This window comes from Heptranchias perlo, chromosome 10 (assembly GCF_035084215.1).
Source record: "Heptranchias perlo isolate sHepPer1 chromosome 10, sHepPer1.hap1, whole genome shotgun sequence".
NCBI classification, from domain to species: Eukaryota; Metazoa; Chordata; class Chondrichthyes; order Hexanchiformes; family Hexanchidae; genus Heptranchias; species Heptranchias perlo.
Genome location: NC_090334.1, coordinates 67,675,408 through 67,696,955, shown reverse-complemented (window position 1 = coordinate 67,696,955; position 21,548 = coordinate 67,675,408). Strand labels below are relative to the sequence as shown.

General features: G+C 42.2%; 1 protein-coding gene across 1 annotated transcript in view; it reads right to left on the bottom strand.

The window, feature by feature from the left end:
- The window catches only part of vrk1 (VRK serine/threonine kinase 1), a 70,405-nt gene that overhangs the window by 32,852 nt on the left and 16,005 nt on the right, over positions 1 to 21,548 (bottom strand). Inside the window, exons 4-8 of the mRNA XM_067991968.1 lie at positions 18,051 to 18,120; positions 16,684 to 16,771; positions 13,380 to 13,488; positions 3,463 to 3,555; positions 1,478 to 1,610 (exon numbers count right to left, since the gene is read on the bottom strand). Of these exons, the coding sequence (XP_067848069.1) occupies positions 1,478 to 1,610; positions 3,463 to 3,555; positions 13,380 to 13,488; positions 16,684 to 16,771; positions 18,051 to 18,120 (493 nt within the window). The remainder of the gene's footprint in view (positions 1 to 1,477; positions 1,611 to 3,462; positions 3,556 to 13,379; positions 13,489 to 16,683; positions 16,772 to 18,050; positions 18,121 to 21,548) is intronic.

Sequence of the window (21,548 nt, the reverse complement as noted above, 5' to 3'; positions counted from 1 at the left end):
TACTCCTGCTCCTATTTCTTATGTTCTTATGCTCACTTGTGCTGTTTGATTCACCAGGTGCAGACCCCTCTATCTATCCCACCAGGGTTGCTGAATTCTGTGCTGGTGCTTGGGAGGGATGGAGTGAGTGTAAGTGCTTTTTTAGGATTGCCCTACTGCCAGAGATGTTCTTCAGATGGATCTAGAAAAAGTGGAGGCACAAAGGCCAGCATTGCATGGAAAGGCTAGGCAGTACCAGATGATCGGCAGCACTAGCTTACCATTGCCTGAATGTGTGATGGCTTGAGGAAAGAGAAAAGGTACAACTCATGGGCAGACACCCTGCGCCACTTCGCCTCCAATCTTGCCATCGCTCCTTGTCCTGCCTGCCCTAATGATGTCCATGGCTTCCTCCTGTGGTTGTTGCAAAGGGTTATGCAGATATATGGGGCAACTTCATATAGTGTGCCTGCTGAGAAGGAGAAGCAGCAGGTTGCGAGCAGGAAAGGGATCATGTGCAAGAAAGTGGCTCCAATGTGAAATCAGTCAGTAGAGGAGTGAAATGCTTAGCAGTTTCTACCAGGTAAAAGCAGAATACTGTTAAGCTCAGCAGTAACAGGTAAGTGTGTGAGTGGAATGAGAAGGATTGTTCGTATAGTGTCCTCGTGTGATTGGTAGAGAAGCATGTGGTGCGGGGGGGGGGGGGGGTTGCTTAGAGTGCTGGGGGGCTGGGAAGAGGAACTGTAGCCAGATGTAATTCAGAGAAATAGGAAACCATCATGCTCATCCTTGCCATCCAGGTCAGGTCACTGAAGTGCTTCTGGCACTTAAACCCACGTCCTGGGGGTGATGGTGCGAGCATTGACATTGATCTCCTTCCAGGCCTGCTGCAATGTCTATCTGGACACCTTCCTGCCATCTCTGGGGAACAGTAATGGTCTGTGTGTTCTCACCCGCTCCACAAGCACCTCCACTGGTGTATCCAAGAAGTGAGGTGTTCTTGTCTGAGACATGCTGCTCTCCAGAAACCTCCCAGGAGCAACAATGATTTGAACCGAATTGAATGGCAGCTCACTTTAAGAGATGCATTCACTTTTTAAATGGACGGCAGGCCCACCGGATAGTCCATCCTCTAATTGGGCAAGCTGCCATTGCTGGAAATGCTTGGGCAGCCCACCAAAGAAATATAAAAAAGGTCCAAAATGGTGCAGGCCTCAGACTGAGGACATATCAGGGTGGCCATCTGAAAATCGTCTGCAGTTAAAATTGGCCCTCGTATTTTAGGAAACTAAGGCATTGTAACTACTACAGAGAAAATAGTGGTTATGTGAGCATTTGGATGAGGATGAAACCAATACCCAGTTATTTCCATAGGTGAACAATTTACAGAAAATGGTGGAATAACCAGAGCAGTAGTAGAAGTATATGCCTTTGTATAATCTGAAAGATTGCTTAAGAATGATTAAATATACACTTAAGAAAGCTTGTTCACACATACCTGCTCCTTTATGTGCATCAGTACTTGTAAACTCAAGGGTCCCATCATGGCAACGTTTTGGATCTTCCTTGTATTCTTTGTGTACTCCTTCTGGACAGTATCTATATGCAAGGCCATAGTCAACTAAATACACCTAAGAAAGTTAAAGTACAAACAAAATATCAGACTAGTTGCTGGACCATAAAATAATCTAGCTAGACCACAAATGAATACAATAGTGTGTCCAATTCTGGGCACCGTACTTTAGGAAGGATGTGAAGGCCTTGGAGGGTGCAGAAAAGATTTACCAGAATGGTTCCATGGATGAGGGACTTCAGTTACATGGATAGACTGGAGAAGCTGGAGTTGTTCTCCTTAGAGCAGAGAAGATTAAAAGGAGATTTGATAGAAGTGTTCAAAATCATGAAGGGTTTAGATAAAGTAAAGGGAAGAGAAACTGTTCCCATTGGACACAGATTTAAGGTGATTGGCAAAAGGCAGCATTTGTGTCCTGAAAACAACTTCAATTTGCCCGAGGGCAGACTGTCAACATTTCAGAAGTTGACCATTCAATGGATGTTGGGGACAGTGGTTTGGGGGGTGGGGGGGGAGAAAAGAGATAGCAAGAAAGGAAACACTGGAGTGGTTTTCTGATTTAGTTGGCACTTCGACAGCTCCAACACTTCCTCAACTTCTTTCACAAGAGCAATTTTCTCTCACAACTGAACCCTAAACTCTTTAGAAAAACTTGAAATGCATAGTAAGTTACTTCTACTGAAAAGAACTGCCTGTGTGGTACACCGCAAATTCTCCGCAAGTACAACAGTATATTGTTGAAATAATTTTGGAGTTTGACAATATCTACTGATGCCCTTCACAAGGGGTCTATGCTACCTTAGTGATACACTGAATCAAGTCAGTCATTCTTACGGCAGATTAATTTTTCCCAGTGAGCTCTGATGCAACCATCCTCAGTTGTGCAGGACCGAGGACACATTCTCCTATCCACATATTCAATTGTTAAAAAACTTTTTTGTAGTGATCGTATACTTCTGGAGAGGACTTACTTATACTCAAGCATGTACTTGGATCACAAAGAATCAGACAAAAATATTACAAAGGAATCTGTGACAGAAGTTGTATAAAGGGCTGCCTCAGTGACTATTAAAATGGTTTGCCCTGGCCAAGGCAGAGGAAAATTCACTTAAGTCTTGCTAAACTGTATCTGCAGCCTAGCATAAAAAAGGAAAACGAAAAAAAACCCCCGAGAATATGGTAACTTCCAATAGATTCAGTATGAGAGGTCATGTGACTGAATGAGCTAGAGATGATATATCCAGAAGAAAAGGGATTCCATCTGGACACTTAACATTTCCAAACAATCTCATTTAGTTAAGAGGCAAGTGCTTGAAGGTGTTTCCTCCTCCCCCAATAAAGAGGACTCCCAAAGATCTCAATTCCCCAAGGATCAGCAAAACACAAATGAAGACCCCATCAAGGCCCAGGTTAATAGCTCTTTCAGGAGCAAGGTTTTAACCAGCACTCTACTGAAGTACAGGAGAACCAATTATTAAGCTGTCCTCTGATGTGCAGCAATAAAGAAAGAGCTTGTATGTTTTTAAGCCCCTCTCACATCCTCAAGACATCCCAAAGTGTTTCACAGCCAACGAAGTACTTCTGAAGTGTAGCGACTGTTGCAATATAGACGAGATGAGAGCAACAGCCCTTAACATCAAGGCAACATTCGACTGCATGGAAACTTAGTAAAACTGAATTCAATGGGATTCAAGGTTAAAAACTTCTCCAGTGGCTGCAGTCATACACTGACATACTAGACTTCACTGTTAAACATGAAATTATTTGGTAATAGGTTAGAAAACAGTTACTTTTACCTTTGTGGGTAAACGAGAAGAGGGAGAAAACACCGTACATAATTTTTGTTTTCTCCTCTTAGGTACTACAAGTAATTCACAATTGTACTAACTAATATGTAAAACAAAAAGAACCTCATTAGGATTCTTGTAACTGAGGAGAAGATTGGAAGCTTTGATGTCCCCGTGCACGTACTCATGGTCATGGATGTATTCTAGAATGTCAATCTGTCAAAAGAGAACACTTGTAAATTAAACAGATTTGGATAGGAGTCATTAGGTTCCCGAGAGCTTTTTGTAACAAGTGTGTTAATGTAACAAAGTTTCATTAACGCAGCAGAGAATCCATCAGCACTAGTTCTACATACAGCATGCAGAAAGGACATACATCGTTTGAATGGTACATCTAACACTTGAAATTCCAATTTAACCCTTAGACTATCGATAATTTATTCAATGGACTAGACTTTTTAAAGACTTGACCACACCTGAATTAGACCATCTGTTACTAATGAACTCCAGCAGTTACATGTCTGAAGTATATATCACTCACGAATTCGACCAAAGGGTTTGTTCTGGAAAACTTGAGATTTTTATGCCCTACTGTACCAAAAACTGCATAGCAATCAAGTACACAAAAGCTGCAAATAAAGCCCTTTGCAGTCCGAATTGAACAAAATTTGGTTAATCACTGGTGAAGGGTTCAGTTTATCAAAAAGTGTGGTTCTATACAAAGCAGAGTGCATAAATTTACCCAGCTCAAAAGCCTTGCCATTTGATTGCACCTTGAAAATATACTACAACAGGGCGTACACTAGAACTGTTGAAACTTCATTCGCGCACCATGCACTTCACAATCCAGTGTGGCTGTACTTTATCATATGTGGAAGGTGGCTTGAAAAATGGCTTTTCCAAAGCCGATTTTCCCCTCGGATTATTTTCTTTGTGCGGATGTTGTAGAAACAGAACATGTTTGCTTCAAATCTCAAGTTCCTCCATGCAGCACTGGTACTGAGTTAGTTTTCTCAGGAAAAACACGATGCACTCAGGATCACGAGAAAGCAAATAAGCAGCTTTTTCCAAATATTTATATCAGATAATGATTTCCAAACTTGCCTCTCCCACAAAAAAATACTTTTGCACAGTGGACAACTGGATTTCACAATACCACCAGTTTTCTGATGCACTTGACTCGTAAACAGCCACCTCATCGGTATGTATTACTTTTAACATAGATATCACACTTGTCATGCCACTGGACACAGTTGGATATTCTGCTGCAACACTTCTCCTCGAACTTTGTATCTACCGAGCTATAAAGCATATTTTTCTTCTATGCCATACTATTCCATGAGGATTCTCTAGCAAAGAGGGTGTGGCAGCTTTAATCCTGATCCAGGTAACAAATCCCTTTTACCTAAACTGCTCTGCCATCAAGGTGCACATACGATTAAGTCACTCAATGCTCTACTTCATTACTCTTCATGTACATTTCCTATTCCAACAGGCACCCAGTTTTAACCTTAAAGCATGCATGCACATTGAGACAATTTTTTTTCTTGAGGTTGTGTATTTCATGCCAAACATTTCCCTTCCATAACACCATACTTTCATCTAACATACTGATCGATGGAAATAACAATGCGAAACATAATTTTGGTGTAAGAGGCCATACCCATGCATTATCTGTAAGCTGGAAGAACTTCAGAAGTTTAAATTAACTCTGTACAACAGCACCAAACACTAGAGTTTCAACAAAAACACCGTTTGTTCAATATGGAACAGCTGTTTTAAAAAAATCTAAAGACAAGAGCTGGTATAAATGCTTGCAGATGGGACTGTTGATAAAATAGTGATAGTTGGAGCAAGGTTTTCCGACAGGCAAGAACCTTGCTGGGGTGATGGACCTCTTCTTGCTTTTTCCGCTCTTCCCCTTTTGCTTGTAGCATATGTTCCATAACTATGCTTTTCATCTGCAGTGGATGTTGGGATTAGCAGACATCAGTTTCCTATGTCCTCAAATCCACCTCTTTCTAGATATGCAGTCTGTCTACATCAGCAACCTATCCTAGGATACTGCATCTGTAAATAGAATACTCAATGTTTCCAAGTACTTTGCTACCAGAGATAAGGAGCAGTAATCAGAGAAATATTTGATGATGGCAGACAGATACATATATACATACACTGCCATGAATTCAAAATGTTCTTTTACATTTCTCTTACTTGGAGCTTCACCTGTGCATCTCTTCAGACATGGACTCAGTTATGCTGGGCATCTTCTTTCTCTTTCAATCAGCTACTCCAAGTTTGACTCTGAACTCTGCACAGCTCCTCAAAGACCTTGTATACTTTTCTTCCTTCCATTTTCAGGAGATAATATTGTATTGGATTTTGACTGGCTTAAAAATTGGCCTTTTTGGAGTATGACCTGATCACGTCAGATGGAACACATTAAAATCCAACTCAGTGACAAATAACAAGACACTACCACTTAGTGAGGTCAGAGTCCAATATTGCAAAAACGAGTTTTCCCTGAAAATGTTCTGAATGCTAAGGATAATCATCTGCATTCTTTCCCAATTAGTTACAAAGAATATTTAACCTTGACATTGTTTGTACCATTCGCCATCTATTTTCTACCATCCCCCTTATCCCTGAAAATGTTGACTCCACTGGCACCAGTTTCTGTCAAACATCTTGACTGAATGGCCATTCTTCACACAAGCTTGGACAACAGGTGTGGCCAGGTTATGCAAGCATTACAATTCAACCCAATCTTTCCCATCCAAGGGCCACATAGGCACTTTCTAACAGAACTGCCACCTGGTTGATTTTGCTTTTCCTAGCCTAGAGGCTAATTGTAGAGCCCCCTACTGTCATCCTGGCTGAGATCAGTTAATTCAGCACAGGACAAGAATCAAAGCAGGGACACTATGGCCTACATAGCTCTGTTGCATGATGTATTTAACAACTGAGGCACTGGGGTTTTCTGATGCTTAGTTCTGTTGATGCTGATAGAGTAACTGTCTGGAATACCCTGCTGAGGCCAACAGTACAGATTAGTTGAACAATCAGTAGAGATGATCTTTAACCCCTAGCACATTGGTGAAAATTATTTCAGCTACATAGTGATTTTTGGGTTTAAAAAAAAATCAAATTATCCCTTAGTTTAAATTAAATATAAATGACATAACCAAGTGGGGATTTTGTGCCAAACTTTTTTGAATTAGCAAATAATTTGAAATTCCAATTACGACAGGTGAACAATCCTCCAAACCAACCCAAGATCCTTATTCTTTTAACAAAAAAGGTAACCCGTACTTCTTAGCACAAATGGCAAGACTACTTTAGAAATTGAGATGGCAAAAAGCTGTAATGCAGGTCACCACCAGGTTGAAAACAAAACACAAGGTAAATCAAAAAATAGTGATTAGGTGACACCAAACTGAAGTTTTAAAATACTTTAGATTGTAATAATTTTCTTGAAATACTGAAAAGTAATTACAGCACCCGTCATTGTCCTCATCCTCATTCTATCTGGTAAACCCCAGGGGGGTGGTTAGTGAGAATCAGAAACAATGCCAGATTGAGAAGACAACGATAAGAAAGGCTAATTACACTGTTCGGGTTTATAATAATTTGGATTATTATAAAACCATTAATAGTGTGAATAACAATTCATCCAAATCATTTCCCCGAGGCCTAGGGTATCAAAACTAAAGCCCACGAGCCACATGTGGTAGTTGAACCCTGGCCATCCAGCCCATGAAGCTCTTGTGAAATAGTTTATTTTTGCCATAACACATATTAATGTGCAATATGTTTTTAAATTAGACAAAATTAATTTTAAACTATAGTTTGCAACTTAGCTTGCAGGGAATGTTTTTATGCAAATTTAATTACAGAAAATTAGTTTTTAATTTAGAGTGGTGGTTGATGTTCTGTATTGCAATTATTCATATGTGGCCAAGAGGCTTCATAGCACACAACTAAGTGGCCCACAAAGACAGAATGATTTGGACGCTCATGTCATATGGTAAACAAGGTGGTGAGCTGTAAGCGCAAATAGCCACGTGGGAATATGATATCGTGGCGATAACGGAGACCTAGCTCAAAAAAGGGGAGCATTGAGTACTAAATATTCCTGGATACAAGATGCTCAGGAAAGTTAGGGAAGGAAAGAATATAGGGAAGGAAATAGGGGGTGGCAGTATTGATTAAGAAGAATATCGCAGTACTGGAGAGAGGATATCCTGGAGGGGTCAAGGACAAAATTTATTTGGTGAGAGTGAAGAAATAGGAGCGATGCCATTACACTACTGGGTGTATTCTATAGGCCACTAACTAGTGGGAAGGATATAGAGGAGCAAATTTGCAGGGAAATTACAGAGAGGTGCAAAAGCTACAGAGTAGTGATAACTGGGGACTTGAACTATCCTAATTTGGACTGGGATAACAATAATAAGGGGCACAGAGGGGGAGGAATTTTTGAAATGTGTATAGGATAACTTTCTTAACCAGTTCGTTTCCGGCCCAACAAGGAAGGTTCTAGGAAACGAGGTGGACCAAGTGTCAGTGGGAGAGCATTTAGGGAGCAGCGATCACAGCATCATAAGGTTTAGAATAGCGATGGAAAAGGACACGGACCACTCTAACGTAAAAATACTCAATTGGAGGAGGGCCAATTTCAATGGGATGAGAACAGATCTGGCCCGGATAAATTGGAATCAAAGACTGGCAGGCAAAACTGTAATTGAACAGTGGGCGGCCTTTAAGGAGGAGATGGTTCGGGTACAGTCTAGGCACATTCCCACGAGGCAGAAAGGTAGGGCAACTAAAGCCAGAGCTCCCTGGATGACAAAGGAGATAGTGAGTAAGATGCAATGGAAAAAGGGGGCATATGACAAATGTCAGGTTGATAACACAAGTGAGAACCAGACAGAATACAGAAAGTTCAGAGGGGAAGTGAAAAAGGAAATAAGAGGGGCAAAGAGAGAGTATGAGAATAGACTGGCGGCCAACATAAAAGAGAATCCAAAAGTCTTCTACAGGCATGTAAACAGTAAATTGGTAGTAAGAGGAGGGGTGGGGCTGATTAGTGACCATAAAGCAGCTCTACTCATGGAGGCAGAGGGGGCGGCTGAGTGAGTACCTTGCATCTGTCTTTACCAAGGAAGAAGATGCTGCCACAGTCTCAGTAAAGGAAGATATAGTTGAGATACTGGATGGGCTAAAAATTGATAAACAAGAGGTACTTGAAAGGCTAGCTGTACTTACAGTAGATAAGTCACTCTGTCCGGATGGGATGCATCCTAGGCTGCTGAGGGAAGTAAGGGTGGAAATTGCAGAGGTACTGGCCAAAATCTTTCAAACATTAATAGATTCGGGCATGGTGCCAGAGGACTGGAGAATTGTAAATGTTACACCCTTGTTCAAAAAAGGGTGTAAGGATAAATCCAACAACTATAGGCCAGTCAGTTTAACCTCAGTGGTGAGGAAACTTTTAGAAACAATAATCCGGGACAGAATTAACAGTCACTTAGACGAAGGTGGATTGATTAGGGAAAGTCAGCATGGATTTGTTAAAGGTAAATCGTGTTTAACAAACCTGATAGTTTTTTGATGGGGTAACGGAGAGGGTAGATGAGGGCAATGCAGTTGATGTGGTGTATATGGATTTTCAAAAGGCGTTTGATAAAGTGCCGCCCAGTAGGCTTATCACCAAGATTGCAGCCCATGGAATAAAGGGGGCAGTAGCAACATGGATACAGAATTGGCTAAAGGACAGGAAACAGAGTAGTGGTGAACGGTTGTTTTTCGTACTGGAGGGAGTTGTACAGCGGTGTTAACCAGGGGTCAGTGCTGGGAACTTTACTTGTCTAAAAATGAGGTGCCAACCTGGTGAAGCTACAACTCAGGACTACATGCATGCTAAACAGCGGAAGCAACATGCTATAGACAGAGCTAAGCGATTCCACAACCAACGGATCAGATCAAAGCTCTGCAGTCCTGCCACATCCAGTCGTGAATGGTGGTGGACAATTAAACAACTAACGGGAGGAGGAGGCTCTGCAAACATCCCCATCCTCAATGATGGCGGAGTCCAGCACGTGAGTGCAAAAGACAAGGCTGAAGCGTTTGCAACCATCTTCAGACAGAAGTGCCGAGTGGATGATCCATCTCAGCCTCCTCCCGATATCCCCACCATCACGGAAGCCAGTCTTCGGCCAATTCGATTCACTCCACGTGATATCAAGAAACGGCTGAGTGCACTGGATGCAGCAAAGGCTATGGGCCCCGACAACATCCCAGCTGTAGTGCTGAAGACTTGTGCTCCAGAACTAGCTGCGCCTCTAGCCAAGCTGTTCCAGTCCAGCTACAATACTGGCATCTACCCGACAATGTGGAAAATTGCCCAGGTATGTCCTGTCCACAAAAAGCAGGACAAATCCAATCCGGCCAACTACCGCCCCATCAGTCTACTCCCAATCATCAGCAAAGTGATGGAAGGTGTCGTCGACAGTGCTATCAAGCGGCACTTACTCACCAATAACCTGCTCACCGATGCTCAGTTTGGGTTCCGCCAGGACCACTCGGCTCCAGACCTCATTACAGCCTTGGTCCAAACATGGACAAAAGAGCTGAATTCCAGAGGTGAGGTGAGAGTGACTGCCCTTGACATCAAGGCAGCATTTGACCGAGTGTGGCACCAAGGAGCCCTAGTAAAATTGAAGTCAATGGGAATCAGGGGAAAAACTCTCCAGTGGCTGGAGTCATACCTAGCACAAAGGAAGATGGTAGTGGTTGTTGGAGGCCAATCATCTCAGCCCCAGGACATTGCTGCAGGAGTTCCTCAGGGCAGTGTCCTTGGCCCAACCATCTTCAGCTGCTTCATCAATGACCTTCCCTCCATCATGAGGTCAGAAATGGGGATGTTCGCTGATGACTGCACAGTGTTCAGTTCCATTCGCAACCCCTCAAATAATGAAGCAGTCCGAGCCCGCATGCAGCAAGACCTGGACAGCATCCAGGCTTGGGCTCACAAGTGGCAAGTAACATTCGCGCCAGATAAGTGCCAGGCAATGACCATCTCCAACAAGAGAGAGTCTAACCACCTCCGTTTGACATTCAACGGCATTACCATCGCCGAATCCCCCACCATCAACATCCTGGGGGTCACCATTGACCAGAAACTTAACTGGACCAGCCATATAAATACCGTGGCTACGAGAGCAGGTCAGAGGCTGGGTATTCTGCGGCGAGTGACTCACCTCCTGACTCCCCAAAGCCTTTCCACCATCTACAAGGCACAAGTCAGGAGTGTGATGGAATACTCTCCACTTGCCTGGATGAGTGCAGCTCCAACAACACTCAAGAAGCTCAACACCATCCAAGATAAAGCAGCCCGCTTGATTGGCACCCCATCCACCACCCTAAACATTCACTCCCTTCACCACCGGCGCACTGTGGCTGCAGTGTGCACCATCCACAGGATGCACTGCAGCAACTCGCCAAGGCTTCTTCGACAGCACCTCCCAAACCCGCGACCTCTCTCACCTAGAAGGACAAGGGCAGCAGGCGCATGGGAACAACACCACCTGCACGTTCCCCTCCAAGTCACACACCATCCCGACTTGGAAATATATCGCCGTTCCTTCATTGTCGCTGGGTCAAAATCCTGGAACTCCCTTCCTAACAGCACTGTGGGAGAACCGTCACCACACGGACTGCAGCGGTTCAAGAAGGCGGCTCACCACCACCTTCTCGAGGGCAATTAGGGATGGGCAATAAATGCCGGCCTTGCCAGCGACGCCCACATCCCGTGAACGAATAAAAAAAGAGTATATATATATATATTAATGACTTAGACTTGGGTGTACAGGGCACAATTTCAAAATTTGCAGATGACACAAAACTTGGAAGGGTAGTAAACAGTGAGGAGATAGTAATAGACTTCAAGAGGATATAGACAGGCTGGTGGCATGGGCAGACACAGGGCAGATGAAATTTAATGCAGAAAAATGAGAAGTGATACATTTCGGTGGGAAGAACGAGGAGAGGCAATATAAACTAGAGGGCACAACTCTTAAAGGGGTACAGGAACAGAGAGATCTGGGGGTATATGTACACAAATCGTTGAAGGTGGCAGGGCAGGTTGAGAAAGTGGTTAAAAAAGCATACGGGATCCTCGGCTTTATAAATAGAGGCATAGAGTACAAACGTATGGAAGTCATGAACCACCATTATAAAACACTGGTTTGGCCACAACTGGAGTATTGTGTCCAGTTTTGGGCACCGCACTTCAGGAAGATGTGAAAGCCTTAAGAGAGGGTACAGAAGAGATTTACTAGAATGATTCCAGGGATGAGGGGCTTCAGTTACGTGGATAGACTGGAGAAGCTGGGGTTGTTCTCCTTGGAGCAGAGATGGTTGCGAGGAGATTTGATAGAGGTATTCAAAATCAGGAAGGGTCTAGACAGAGTAGATAGAGAGAAACTGTTCCCATTAGCCGAAGGGTCAAGGACCAGAGGACATAGATTTAAGGTGATTGGCAGAAGAACCAAAGGTGATATGAGGAAAAACTTCTTTATACAGCTAGTGGTTAGGGTCTGGAATGCATTGCCCAAGGGGGTGGTGGAGGCAGACTTAATCATGGCATTCAAAAGGGAACTGAAAGGAAAAAATTTGCAGGACTACGGGGAAAGGGCGGGGGAGTGGGACTAGCTGGATTTTTCTTGCATAGAGCTGGCGCGGACTCGATGGGCCGAATGGCCTCCTTCCGTGATGTAACCTTTCGATGATTCTATGTAACTTTGCATTTTTTTCTTCCCCACAAACACAGTGCTCCCTTGTTGGGATACTTTTCCAAATGCAGTTTGTAATGCGTTTTACCTTTCTCAAGTGGCCATTATTCACATTTGAACTATCTGATCAAGAAAATACGGCCCATTGTAGCATCCACACTGCTGCTGAGGCTGGGATCAACTAACTCAGCGCAGACCAAAGACCAAACTTGGTACTTCACTAGTCTGAATGGCTTAGAGACTGCGGGGGGAAGTTTAACCCCCCTACCCAGGACAGGCTCCGGGGGGGGGGGGGGAAAGCAGGGTTAAAAATTCAAAATGAAAAACCGACCCCAGCGCACCCACTTCCGATTTAACGGAGGCGAGTTGGGGGGTGGGCGACTAACCAGCTTGCCAGAGACGGGTCCCTAATTTAAATAGTTTAATAAGGCTGCACATCTCAAATTTTACCAGTTTTAAATTTAATGGCTGCGGGCCGGGTTTCCCAGGGCTCAGGAAATCCGGCAGCTGAAGGGAAGCGAGAACAGCTGGATCCAACAGGTAAGTGCCTTTCCAGCACTGCTTGTGGGCCAGGAGTAGGAGTACTTCCTCCCCGACCCCCAAGCAAACCTGTCTCTTCCCCCCCCCCCAACAATCGGACCCCTGCAATTGGCCGACCTCCCCGATCTAGTCACCCCCACACCACCCCCCCCCAACCCACCCACCCATGATCTCTCCCTCCCTCCTCTCCAGTCCACTCCCCGGCTGTGGTCTGGTGCCGCAGGCCTTCCTACCCAACAGCCTCTCAATCTGGCTGGCTGCGGCCGGGAAATGGAGTCCAAACATTTAAATCAGGTCCTGTCAATCCAGGTCGCTACACCTCCCCCCCTCTCAAATATCAGGGTGTGTGTCTCTATTTCAAAATCATCAGAGGAATGCTCGCTCTGCATCATTAAATTCCACGAGGTCCCAATCTCAACTATTAAAACTTCCAAGTCAAGATCAGACAATTTCCAAAAGGAAGATTTTTTTTTTAAAAAAAGGACAAGATCACTCCGGCCAATTGTGATGATCAGTTGAAGATGAACCTTGGTAGAGACCTGGGAAAGGCTGAGAAAATAATAATTCTTTTCTCCAGCAATTATGGACTATCAACTATTTGGGACAATTTTTAAAAATGGAAAGTTTGCATTGATGCTGTATAAAGAAAGGTTAAAAGATTGTCACCACAATGCTACCTTCCAGATAATGAACATTAAAACTTACCAATCGAAGACCTAATTGTAACACAAATTTCTGAGGGAATATTTTATGATTTTGTTCAAATATTTTCTGAAGATCCGATCCAAATCGATCCATCACCATAAATCTATAACTGAAGGATACAGAAAGCAAGTTGAAGCTTAAAATGCAGTGCTTCTAGCATTCATCTATGATTGACATTCTATGAATGGGATTTTTTTGGGGGAAACTTAGTCTGGTCCAGTAATAATTTTTTTCCTCAATTAGATTACGACCACTTGCTTTCTTCAAATTCGCCTGAAGGTGGTAGACAGAAGAAAATGGCGAGAAAAAGTCAGAATGTAACTTACGTTTTGGGGTTTTTCACACTAGGGCTTAGAAATTCAATGGCACGGCGCTGACTTTTCAAGTGCAAGATGGGTGCCTAAGCATCGAATATGGTGGATGGTGTGCACGCTCATTATGCTCCTAGAAGAGCACCGTCCGCAAAATTTGAAAAGGTAGTAAAAGAGTCGTCCAGGGCCCGCACCTGAAATGGGCATTATCCCCTTTGCATATGCAAATAGAGGACCCAACACTCATTTGTGGCCCCATTTGAAAACTAGGACTGCTCTTAACGTATCCAGCGCAGCGCTGGCTGTGCTTCGGAAAATGCAGTCTACACGCTGTCCTTAAACAGCTGGAGGCTGTCACCAAAAACGTAATTTTAAAAAAAACTAAATACCCTCAGGCCCCTCCCAATCGCTTCCCCACACCCTCACGATCTTTCTCCCTGCAAGCCCCCCACCCACCCAGGATCTACCCGAGTGCCGCTGCCACCGATGCAACAGACCAAAATTGAAATCCTCATCGCCAAGCTACCTGAGGATGTCCTGCAAGTGTCTGCATCCCACAGAACTCGTATAAGCAAGCCTTCTCTTCCTATGAACCAGAGTGTGCCCTTACTTGTCCAATATCTAGATAAATGTAGCAAGCCCCAGTGTTTGAACAGAAAACCTGTCACTGTATTTATTGAACAGCAAACAGATAAGTGAAAGGTAGCAAGAATAGATTTACAGTAATTATATAGCAAATCTCCTCAGGATAATGCTTAACGTAAAACTGATCCTTAAAACACAGCCCCCATTTGGGGTTTCACTGCTGACCTACTAGAGTTGCTGGCCTGCCTCGATCCCTAATTACTTCAGAATGACGGCTAACTGGGGAGATAACTGGTAATTGATAAACTAATCAAACTTAGAAAGGATCAAACCCCTGATCCGGATGGATTGCTTCCGCACACATTAAAAGAAGTTGGGGAAGAGATAGTAGAGGCACTATTAAATATATATAAAAATTCATTAGAAAAGAGAATAGTGCCAGAGGACTAGCAGACAGCAGTTAGCTTAACTGGTCTACAATAGAAAAATATCTAGAAAACAAAAATGTAATAAAGAGTAGTCAGCACGAATTTCAGAAGGGAAGTCATGCTTGACTAACTTTATTGAATTCTTTAAAGAGGAGTAGATATGGGGCAATGCAGTAGATGTAGTATTATTTGGATTTTCAAAAGGCCTTCGATAAGGTACCACATTGTAGACTCATGACTATGGTCAGAGCATGTGGAGTCAGGAGACAAGTAGCAGAATGTATAGCAAGCTGGCTACAAAACAGAAAACAGCGTAGAGGTTATAGGTAGCTACTCAGACTGGCAAAAGGTAGGAAGTGGTGTTCCACAGGGATCGGTGCTGGGACCACTGTTCACAATTTACATCAATGATTTGGACTCGGGAATCGGAAGTACAATTTCAAAATTTGAAGACGACGTGAAATTGGGGGATGTAGTTAATACAAAGGAAGAATGCATTAAAATGCGAGAGGACATTAATAAACTTGCAGAATGGGCGTGTAATTGGCAAATGAATATCAATATAGATATGTGTGAGGTGGTGCATTTTGGTAGGAAGAATAAGGAGGCCACATACTGCTTGGATAATAAGAGTCTAATTGGGGTAGAGGAACAAAAGGATCTTGGGGTACAGATACACAAATCACTAAAAGTAGCGATGTAGGTTAATAAGGCCATAAAAAAGGCAAACCAAGCACTGGGGTTCATTTCAAGAGGGGCAGAATTGAAAAGCAGTCAAGTTATGTTAAACTTGTATAGAACCTTAGTTAGACCACACAGAGTACTGTGCACAGTTCTGGTCTCCATATTATTAAAAAGGATTTACTGGAGAAGGTGCAAAAAAAATTCACAAGGATGATACCAGAACTATGAGGATATACTTATGAGGAAAGACTAAACAGGATGGGGCTCTTTTCTCTAGAAAAGAAAAGGCTGAGGGGTGACCTGATAGAGGTCTTTAAGATAAGGAAAGGGTTTGATAGGGTAAACATAGAAAAAATGTTTTGACTTGTGGGGAAGTCCAAAACTAGAGGTCATAAATAAAAGATAGTCACTAATAAATCCAATAGGGAATTCAGGAGAAACAAAGAGCGCTAAGAATGTGGAACATGCTACCACAAGAAGTAGTTGAGGTAAATAGCATTGATGCATTTAAGGGGAAGCTAGATTAGCACACAAAGGAGAAAGGAATAGAAGGAAATGCTGGTAGGGGTAGATGAAGTAGGGAGGGAGGAGGCTTGTGTGGAGCATAAATGCCGGCACAGATAGTTGGGCCGAATGGCCTGTTTCTTTGCTGTAGACTCAATTTAACTTTTAAGAACCCAGCCCCAGGTATATCGCCAAAAGCCTTTGAAGATATTCTGAAACAGGGAAAAAATTTTAAATGACCTCAAATTAAATTAGAGCTGCCAATTCAATTTTAAAATATCAACAGGATATTGTACAGGACGTACAGTCTCTTAATTCAGAGTCACTTATCTAAAAAAAAATTACTGCAACTTTGAATTATCAGAAGTACACTGCACATTGAATGATTTGACCCATTCCTGAGAAACGCTTTGGACAGGCTTTCGAGATGTGTCCCCATCAGAAACAATGGCAGCGCTAAACATTCACATGTCAAGACCTTCCTGAACTATCCTCAGTCCTAATATATCAGCCAGATTGGGCCATTCAAGGAAATTAATCTAATTTTAACCTTGTGACTAGCAAGAAAGAAGCCAATAGCATTATGCATCACAGACAAAAATGCTTCACTTTTGTCACAGCTACATATGTATTCCCAATTCTATGGCCACAAGACAAAAGAAAGTCACTTCATTGCATAACCACCGGTTAATGAATTTTCTGGGATCAAAAATTCCTCCTTGAACTTCCTTTAAATGATCTTGGGCTGCAAAGAAGCTTACTGGATCTTTTAAAAAGAATGGGCGTACATACCTTTTGCCTCCTTTATCATATAGTCCCGACCCCCAATACTTGGGTACACCAAGGTAATTCAACTTTCGGGACGATATCCAATTCTGAACTGTGCGAAGTAAGAACAGAGCAATCACACAAAAAACAGATTCAGACAAACCATTTACACCACATTCTGAGACTTTAAAATCCCATAATCCATAAGAAGCATAATCATATTTTACATAACTTCGAACACTGCTGTAGCAGCAAAGGTTTGGAAAAACCAAGGTTTGATGCAGACTATTTGCAGATTCAAATATATTTAAAGCATTGCAAGACAAATACTAAAATAGCGATTTTACCCCATTTTGGGATCATAATCCTTACATACTTTTTTTAAAAAATAAGTTTTCAACTAGTACAATGACAGTGGCGCAGTTGCTTAATTTCTACCCCCATAGATTTGAAACATCTCATGGCTTTTCATTATGCAACTATATGGATGAGCAGGAAAAAAAATCCTATTTAATTAGTGATAGCCAAAGCTTTAAATAGAATTGTTTTGAAAATACCACATTTTAAAATCACCCATTTTTACAATTGGTGGCATAATTCTTTTACAAATTGATTGAGTTATTTGATACTCACTTTGCTTGCCAGCTTCTCGAGTTAAGCTCGCTTAAACTTGCCAAAAAAATATGCACTTGAGAACCAAGTGAAAAACGATGAGTTTCCCTCTCCCGTTTACCTTTGCTCAATCGTAGTCTTAAGATGTACTTTACTCAGGTTTCTCTTTCCTTCTATTCTATACCCACCACTTCCTTGTTAGTAGCTTTTTTCTCCTGTCACTTTCAAACTGATTCGTTTGAAAATGCAGCTAACTGGAATGAACATACACAAGAGCAGCATTTCACACTAAATCCCAATCTTGCCCCTGGTAATCAAGAACTAAAAATTAAAAGACAAGCATTGAGCATCCACAGACTGGGGAGTGATCACTTGAGATAATGTTAAAACCCAGGGAATTACATACATCTTATATTCAAAAACCTTAGCTGCTCCAGAAGTATCTGATCAAAAGAAATTGCTACATATTCTGTGCTGCCTCCTAAAGGATTAATACTGTAAGTTTCAAATACTTGTTTGTGGATATGAGCAGTTATTTAAACTGAACCTTTACAAACACAGGATGACTCACTGGGTACAGGAATGACAACAGCCCAAACATAATCACAAGCACCATATATCTGACGGATATACTGGTGTAAAAAACTGCGATATTTAGGGATTACTGACAAATATCAGCACTTCAAACCAGATTTGTTCTCCATTTGGTTTTAGGAAGACCATTTAATTCCATACCACATTGCATCTCTGACTTTTCACAGACAATATAATTAACTCACTTAGCTCTGGCTTTGCTGCTCTCATATAAAACTTGAGCTCTGAAAACAGTGGTCCATTGTCACTGGGTTCCTAGAAATAGTAGAAAAGAAAACAGATAGATCCTTTAAACTATGTGCTATTGAAGTCATAGTATGTTGCCTGACACACCGAGTACTTTTTGCAAGGAGAAACAGCCATACAGTAAATCGGTTTTAGGTGCCCCAGTCACAATTTTATCTGCCTGTTCCTTTTTTTTTTAAAAAAGGGAACTTGCTGGCAACTAAATCTGAAATCTCTCTCATTATATATAGTGGGTGAAGCTCGACACCATCCAGGACAAAGCAGCCCACTTGATTGGCACCCCATCCACCACCCTAAACATTCACTGCCTCCACCACCAGCGCACAGTGGCTGCAGTGTGTACCATCCACAGGATGCAGTGCAGCAACTCGCAAAGGCTTCTTCGACAGCATCTCCCAAACCCGCGACCTCTACCACCTAGAAGGACAAGGGCAGCAGGCAAATGGGAACACCACCACCTGCACGTGCCCCTCCAAGTCACACACCATCCCGACTTGGAAACATATCACCGTACCTTCATCGTCACTGGGTCAAAATCCTGGAACTCCCTTCCTAACAGCACTGTGGGAGAACCTTCACCACACAGACTGCAGCAGTTCAAGGTGGCTCACCACCACCTTCTCAAGGGCAATTAGGGATGAGCAATAAATGCTGGCCTTGCCAGCAACGCCCACATCCCATGAATGAATAAAAAAAATAGAAGCAAGTAGTTAGGCCGTAATATGACATTACAAGTGGTAAGTAAGCCTCAGTCATTCACGGATGCTGCATGAATAAAGATGTTAATATCAGCTTTACACTCAACAGTAGAATTTATTATCTAATGGCAGAACTAATGCTGAAGTTATACTTGATTAAAGATGGAGTGGCGGCGATGCAATTACAGCAGAATACTGCCAAAATTCAAAAAATGTAAAGACAGTCCTAAAGCAGAACTCAGTTTATGACAAAAGAAGATACAGCACACAGTATATATGCAACGAATAAACTAAATAGCATACAGGCAGCCGATGTCTGAAGTCAGGTTCAAAGCACTGTTTTGGGGAGCTGGGGCAAAGGAAAAAACTGCAGAGTAAAACAGTCTCTACTTTGCTACAACCAAAATAACATCCTCCACAACAATGACATTTCCACTTTCTAGACAGCCATCCCGGGACCCTTCTCTACATAAGATTGTATTTTACATTTACCACAGCCATCGGGAACTAGGATCAGGCAGCCCAAATTCATTTTACTTAGAAAGAGCACAGAAATGACCCCTTCATCTCATCAGACTGAATTCTAATTCAGGTTCCAAAGGTGGAAGGACAGTGTACCAACTCACTGTTAGCAATCCCTCATTTAAGCTTTATTTCTCCTTTGTCCAACAATAATGAACTTGCTGGAGTTGCAGTTCTACTTATGGTTGTTCTGCAGGAAGAATTCTTTAACTGAATCATGCCTACCTGTACGCAAACTTGTGCTGTAGTGGTGAAAGGAATAAGGTGGGGGGAGAGCAATCCCATGGGTGTTATACCCACAAGAACTGTATAGTACAACACAACAAATTTTCAGTAACACTCTTCACTCAGAATAGGAAAAAGCATAAAAAACAGGCAACAAGGTTCTATGCTCCTAGTTAATGGATGAGTTACAATCCACATCACAGCTTTCCAAAAAGATAGCCAATTGAAACAAGAGTTATTTAACCATTATCATTGAATGACCACTTTTTCCAATCTATAAAAGTTGGCTGTGTTTAAATCTACAAGCTAATTTTACAGAACATTTTGCATTTAATTTGACACTTCAGTTGCAAAATATCCTATTAGTACTTTTTCAGCCGCTACTAATCAAACAGGCAAAAGCTATGGTACAGCATTGTTTATAGTCAAAGTTATTGTCTAAATGCTACTTCAATAGGTTAGAAATCAATCCAGATGTTAATGTCAGTGATGCCGAAGAGAAATTTAATTAAATCAAATTGCTAACATTCCTTTTTTCCAATAAAAAATAGCTGCAACACACAGAGCGTCGAATGGTGATATTAACATAGAGTAAGTGAGCACTCAACTACAATTGTTTAGGTAACTACTTCAGTTTCCCTCACCCTCTTTCAAATCTATTAGTGATCCCAATCGAATTCCTGAGGGCGTAACACATTCCTATGTAACCACCAAAGCTGAGGTGAGATAGGTTGGCAAGACACCACCAGTGCCACCAAATGATTGTTTAAATGCACTTGTGATCTAAGGCTAAAAAAGGTTCTGTATTGATTTTAATGTCTGCAACTCCACTGAGATCAAGGTCGTGAAGGCTGCTGACAAGATTGCTAGAGGTAAACACATACTGTACTTAATGCTCATTTTGTAGCTGGAGGGCTCATGGCAATCTATTCAATCTAAAGGCTAAATAAAATACTTGTGGAAAAGGGAATAATCTTCCTAAAATGTTAGATAGCTGCAGCTGAGTCACAGGGGTGCTGTGATGTAAACTAGATCAGCTGATCTCTTCAGCAGAGAAATGGAGCAAAATGCTGATGAAAAGGTCTGAGGCAGGTGGGTGGAAAGAGACAGAGCAACCAACAGTATACAGTAAACTGGGGATTCTCGATTATCCAGTGGTGGGGGTCCCACATTATGGTGGATTACTGAAGTTTAACTACCAGTCTTCTTTCATGTAGTTTCTCTTTTTAGCGTCTGTCTTACATCATCACCTAGTCTCTCAACCGATAAATTGGACTTGGGTATACAGGACACAATTTCAAAATTTGCAGATGATACAAAACTTGGAAGGGTGGTAAACAGTGAGAAGGGTAGTGATAGACTTCAAGAGGATATAAACAGGCTGGTGGCATGGGCAGACACATGGCAGATGAAATTTAATGCAGAAAAATGCGAAGTGACACATTTCGGTAGAAAGAACGAGAGGAGGCAATATAAACTAGAGGGCACAAGTCTAAAAGGGGTACAGGAGCAGAGACATCTGGGGATATATGTGCACAAATCGTTGAAGGTGGCAGGGCAGGTTGAGAATGTGGTTAAAAAAAGCATACGGGATCCTGGGCTTTATAAATAGAGGCATAGAGTATAAAAGTATGGAAGTCATGATGAACCTTTATAAAACACTGGTTCGGCTGCAACTCGAGTACTATGTCCAGTTCCGGGCACCACACTTCAGGAAAGATGTGAAGGCCTTAGAGAGGGTGCAGAAGAGATTTACTAGAATCTGGCCTTGCACAGATCATACTTATTTTCTTTCCATATCACTGCCTGCTAAAACCAGAATAAATTTGTGCATTCAAAATTATGAGTATCCACTTGCAATTTAAAAATCGCATTTTTTCATTTTGAGGCTACCAGAAACTAATCATGTTTTAAAGCAACATAATGTTAAAATTAGTAGCCATTTTCACCACCATCTGCAGTCCTGGTACCTCAAAACAGTCTGGATTGTGA